General features: G+C 53.9%; 1 protein-coding gene across 1 annotated transcript in view; it reads left to right on the forward strand.

Annotated features, from left to right (window-relative positions):
- The window catches only part of LOC132395241 (protein FAM83H-like), a 66,094-nt gene extending 60,302 nt beyond the window's left edge, over nucleotides 1-5,792 (forward strand). Inside the window, exon 5 of the mRNA XM_059971555.1 lies at nucleotides 794-5,792. Within this exon, the coding sequence (XP_059827538.1) occupies nucleotides 794-3,416 (2,623 nt within the window). The 3' untranslated portion in view covers nucleotides 3,417-5,792. The remainder of the gene's footprint in view (nucleotides 1-793) is intronic.
- The last annotated feature ends 208 nt before the right edge of the window (nucleotides 5,793-6,000 follow it).

The following is a 6,000-nucleotide window of genomic DNA, read 5'->3' on the forward strand; positions in this document are numbered from 1 at the left end:
AATCACCAATCCCATCGGTAACCGCAGTCACTGACACCACCCGCGCCCTCGTCCTCACCCACAATCACCAACGCCATCGGTAACCGCAGTCACTGACACCACCCGAACCCTCGTCCTCACCCACAATCACCGACGCCATCGGTAACCGTCACTGACGCCACCCGCGCCCTCGTCCTCACCCACTATCACTGACGCCATCGGTAACCGCAGTCACTGACGCCACCCGAACCCTCGTCCTCACCCACTATCACCGACGCCATCGGTAACCGCAGTCACTGACACCACCCGCGCCCTCGTCCTCACCCACTATCACCGACGCCATCGGTAACCGCAGTCACTGACACCACCCGCGCCCTCGTCCTCACCCACAATCACCGACGCCATCGGTAACCGTCACTGACACCACCCGAACCCTCGTCCTCACCCACTATCACCAACGCCATCGGTATCCGTCACTGACGCCACCCGCGCCCTCGTCCTCACCCACAATCACCAACGCCATCGGTAACCGCAGTCATTGACGCCACCCGCGCCCTCGTCCTCACCCACTATCACCGACGCCATCGGTAACCGCAGTCACTGACGCCACCCGCGCCCTCGTCCTCACCCACTATCACCGACGCCATCGGTAACCGCAGTCACTGACACCACCCGCGCCCTCGTCCTCACCCACAATCACCAACGCCATCGGTAACCGCAGTCATTGACGCCACCCGCGCCCTCGTCCTCACCCACAATCACTGGCGCTGCCAGCGCCCTCACTAATTCTGCCTGTAATGATTTCATCCTACAGTTTCATGTGGTCCTTTGAGAAGATTCACCGGAGTATCGTGCAGCGGTTTCAGGGAGAGCTGGTGGCCATTTTTGACGAGGAGTTCCGGATTCTGTATGCCCAGTCACGCCCTCTTCTCGGATTGGAGTACCCAGAGCCAGCCATGGAGAACTACTACAGTGTGGCCCGGTTCCAGCATGGTGGTAGGCCCCAGCCTAAACCAGGCCACATCCATCGTCAACAGGAGGACATTCTCTCCCAGCATTCCAGCCACTCCTGGGCAGAGCCTGACCTCGACGCCGACCGCCTGGCCCTTATGTTCAGGCAGGATGGTGAGGAGAGGCGATTCATGGAGGGGGTGGGCATCAGAGGCTATGCCCAACAGCTCTGCCACTTTCAGCAGGACCACACTTCCAGCGCCATGCTCAGGGCCAAGCGGTTAGAGATGAGCTCATTTAAGCGGAGAAGCTACGCTGAGGGCACTGGGGATTGTTACGGGGCCAGTGGGTATCGGTATGGCCGCATTGCCCAGCACTACGACGAGCTGGACGTCAGGTCAGAACATCTGTTTCGGGAGAAGCCTTTCCCCCTGGAGCCCGGTCTGATGAGAGAGAGGTTTAACTCTTTCAATGCCAAGCTCGGTGTACTCGACCGCTTAAGGCAGAGCCGCGAGGACTTGCATCTGTCCAACGAGCACCTGCACCACATGCGGCATGGGTACCAGCAGAGAAATTTTGAGGAGGCCTTCCTGTCCGGCTACCCGCTGCAGCCTCCACTGGTGAGCTACGAGCACTCTGGTTCCTCCAAGGATGTCCGGCACGGCTCCGAGCTGGATCTGGAGAGCGAAGGGAGGCTGGGTCTCAAGGCCCCGAAGCGGCCCAACATTGGCCAGTCCTACGCCTGCCAGAAGTCTCCCACACAGAAGCAGGTGCTGGACCCACGGAGCCTCTTCCAGGAGTCAGGCCTGGGACGCAAGTCCGAGGACCAGCCCACCAAGCTGGGGCTGAGGAAGTGGAGGCTGGGCTCCTACCTCAGCGATCACCCAGGGGTGCCAGAGGAGGACACGTCAGCTGCCGGTGAGGTGCCTGCCGGCTCTGGGAAGGAAGGGGATCCCTGTGAGAGCACCCTGATTCGGGACCTGCCGCAGTTCACCAGTTATAAGCATCTTGACCTGTACAGCAAGCTGCAGAAGGTGGACTCGGCCGAGGACCTGTCCTCAGACCAGGGTAATGGCGAGCAGATTAGGAAGCTTGCAAAGCATGCCTCTCTGCGCAGTAAGCTGAACCCCCTACAACAGAGGGGCTCCAGGCTGAGATCATCCCTCATCTTCAACTCCACAAAGCTCGAACAGCACGTTGGCCAGAAGGGACGCAGGGTGCTGAGCATCCGGGAGCAGCTCCAGACAGGCGAGGTGAAGGAATCAAAGGAGCAGGAACAGCCCGGGGCCATGGAGGCTGAAGGGACGGGTATCACGGACCACCAGCCGGCGGCTGGCCGTACCGTGCCTGACGAGACGGCCGCACCCTCGCGTACAGAACCCGATGCACTGCCCTTGCCTAACCCAGAGCCCAAGCAGGAGCCAGCACAGCAGCAGGAAGTCAGTCCGAAGCCCCGTCAGAAGCTGTTGAAGTTGGACCTCCAGCTCAGCCAGAAGGTCCAAGATGCCCTCAACAAGATGACGCAGCGCTCGATCACCCCCAGAACCGCAGGACCGCTGCAACCTGACAAACATCTGGAGCCTCCTGTGGAAATGCCTCCAGTTCTGCAGCCGCGTCCTGACCCGGCTTTGAAGCCCGGTGTCCAACCCTCGGAGCTGGATGCTACACCCCCTCCCCCTCCCCCTGCGGAGGGTACCAGCAGCGGCAGCCCAGCCAAGGTGAAGTTGCACTCTCACGCAGTGGAGAACGGCGAAGAGGCAGGAGGGGCCGCGTCTGATTCCCAAACCACACCCAAGGCATCTCCCGAAGAGCAGAGGCTTCCCCACCACCCTGGAGACAGAAAGACGAAAGAATCGCCCATTAGCCCAGGACAGAGACCGTCTGCTGTCGCCTCCACCGAGAGTGAGAAGGGTCCTGAGAAAACTCTAATGAGTAACCACAACGAGGCTGTAGAGAGAGAGGAGAAGCCACACCGATCTCCTATCCACCCCGTCCCAGCCAAGGCCACTTCAACATCCCAGGGCGGATGGTACTCAAACACCACATCCAACGTCATCTACAGCAGCAACCTCCGCGATGACACCAAGGTAATTTTGGAGCAGATCTCGGCCAACAGCCAGAAGAACCGAGCTGAGAACGCCAAGGCGCAGCTCGCCCCGGCCAATGAGGCCGACGACTTGAAAGCTACAGCCGACGCGGAGAAAACAGATGCCGGAAAGAAGCTGGGCTTCCACAGTCTGATGACACACAAAGGGAGTGTGCCAAACCCTCCGGATCACACAGACCCTCTGATAAAGAAGATGGACAGCTTCCGAAAGGAGAGACGGGTGTACAGCCGATTTGAGGTCTTCTACAAGAAAGATGAGCCTCTGAAAACCGAGGGGGACCCTTTGGGCCAGCAAGACTCCAAGGGTGTGGACGGAGCCGACAAAAAGAAGACGACCAAGTTCATTCCCAGGTTCCTGGGGACGCTTCGAAAGTTCTAATGCTGTTCCATCCCACCTCTAAAGCACTGAGGAATTGTCTTGAGCTGCAGACTGCTGAGTTTGACTTTCACTGGACGGTTCCAGCAACTGCGATACAGATGACCAAGCTAAAGCTGCTTTATGTCCAGGAGCATGGTCTGCAGGGCTCTTAGTCTTCGTCGTGCAGTCTCTGCAGAACCAAGCCAGCTGGTTTAAGCTCCCACATGACTGGTCACTGTTTACAGCAGATGAGAACCCAGGCCATTTATCGGGCAGTCTGTGGCAGACTGGCAGTGGGCAAGGGAGAGGGTTTACGACGCAGGGCGCCACTGCACTGACACAATTTCACAGTGGTGAGAGACCAAAGACTAGGTAGAAGAAACAGAGGATGTGAAATGGCTGCAGAATGATGAGTGCTCACTGCCTTTGGGACGATAATACTTATGCAGGAGTTGGTTTACGGAGGAAGGGGGTGTTGCTTTGCCCCATCTTTTACCTGTGTCCATTTTTATTCAAATTGCTTTGTGATGTCTATGCTGCAGATTGCGAGCTCAGCGGCTGATTGTATGATAGCCACGTGTTTTATTTTCTACATTGAAGTCTGTGTGAAGAGGGAAGGGTATGCTTGGAACTCCCGAACCCAGAATCTAAGTGCCACCTCTCCAGTTTTGGATAAGGCCCCCAGAGGAGGTCAGCTCTGCTCAGCTTAAACCTGGCACAGCACACCAGAGCAACAGGCCCTTTGGCCCACCGTCTCTGTGATGCTAAATTTAACTGGACACCTGCCTGATCGTGGTTCATAACTCTCCATTAGCTTGCCAGCTGTAGTTTGTCCAACCTCTTGTTAAGCTTCGAATCCAGGCAGCAACCTGGTGAAACCCCTCTGCACCTCTCCAAAACCTTCATGTCCTTCCTGCGATTGGGTGACCAGAACTGCACACAATACTCCAGGTGTGGCTTAAACCAAAATGTCATAAAACTGAAAAATTATTTCCTGATTTTTATAAGCAGTTCTGCAGCTGCTGGAGATAAGCGTGTTTACGTGCCGTTCAGGCAGGAGGCTACGATGGTAAGGTCATGGGACCTAGGAGCTATTTGGCACATCAAGTTGTTCTGCCGTTTGATTGCAGCTGATTTATTAACCCTCTCAGTCCCATTCTCCTGCTTTCTCCTTGTAATGTTTGAGACCCTGATTAATCCTATAAACCACTGCTTTAAATATACCCAATGACTTGGCCTTCACAGCCATCTGAGGCAATGAATTCCACAGATTCACCACCCTCTGGCTGAAGATATCCCTCCTCATCTCTGTTCTAAAGGGACGTCCCTCTATTCTGAGTCTGTGCTGTCTGGTCCTAGACTCCCTCATAGGAAACTATGAGGTCCTCTCCATGTTTACTCTACACATTCTAATATTGGTTGAGTTTTAATGAGATTCTTCCCCCTCCCCCCCCCACCACTGCCCATTTTTGTAAACTTAGCGAGTACAGGCCATCAAATGCCCCTCGTGCACAAACCCTTTCATTCCCGGAATGATAGAGAAAGGCATTTAGCTACAAACAGAGAAAATTCTGGAAACACTCAACGTGTCAGGTAGTATCTGTGGCAAGTGGAGTCACGGACGAGTCAAGCACAGAAAGGGCTTTCAGACCACTGTGCATACGTCAGCCTTTGTGTCCATCTTCACCAATCACAGTTCTCCACATTAGAGCCACTTCCTTCCATTCCTTGTATATTTGTCTGTCTAAATGCTTCAAATGTAGTGACAATCAGATTCCACTGCCTTCCCGGACAATGAGTTCCAGATTCCCCAGTGTAACAGGCAGCAGGGTTTGACAGATTCCCCAGCGTAACAGGGAGCAGGGTTTGACAGATACCCCAGTGTAACAGGCAGCAGGGTTTGACAGATTCCCCAGCGTAACAGGGAGCAGGGTTTGACAGATTCCCCAGTGTAACAGGGAGCAGGGTTTGACAGATTCCCCAGTGTAACAGGGAGCAGGGTTTGACAGATTCCCCAGCGTAACAGGGAGCAGGGTTTGACAGATTCCCCAGCGTAACAGGGAGCAGGGTTTGACAGATTCCCCAGCGTAACAGCCAGCAGGGTTTTACAGATTCTGCAGTATAGCTGCAGAAGTGTGTGAACTGCTGATATTTTCAGGTATTTATAAATGCTTCTTGTTATATGAAAATGTTATCCATTGTTGCATCATGAAATTGTGTTTTTACGGTGTATATATAAGCTGTAATTAATGCTAACTCACCTCTCTGAAGAATTAGTGCATTGTTCCCTGAATTTTTTTATGACTGATTTTAGAATCAAGATATTTCAGCCTTTTCTTTACTAATATTCAGATGTTTATTTTGGGCTCTGTAAAGTGTTGGGTAATAAACAAAAGGATTTTTACATCCTGGTGTTCTCTTTGAGAATTAGACACAAGACGGTAAGACATAGGAGCAGAATTGGGAGATTCAGCCATTCCATCACAGCTGATTTATTATCCCTCTCAGCTCCATTCTCCTGCCTTCTCCTTGTAACCTTTGATATCCCAGCTAAACAAGAACTTACCATCCTGTGCTTTAAATACACCTGATGGGTTGGCCTCCG

Source organism: Hypanus sabinus, chromosome 6 (genome assembly GCF_030144855.1).
Source record: "Hypanus sabinus isolate sHypSab1 chromosome 6, sHypSab1.hap1, whole genome shotgun sequence".
Taxonomy (NCBI): Eukaryota; Metazoa; Chordata; class Chondrichthyes; order Myliobatiformes; family Dasyatidae; genus Hypanus; species Hypanus sabinus.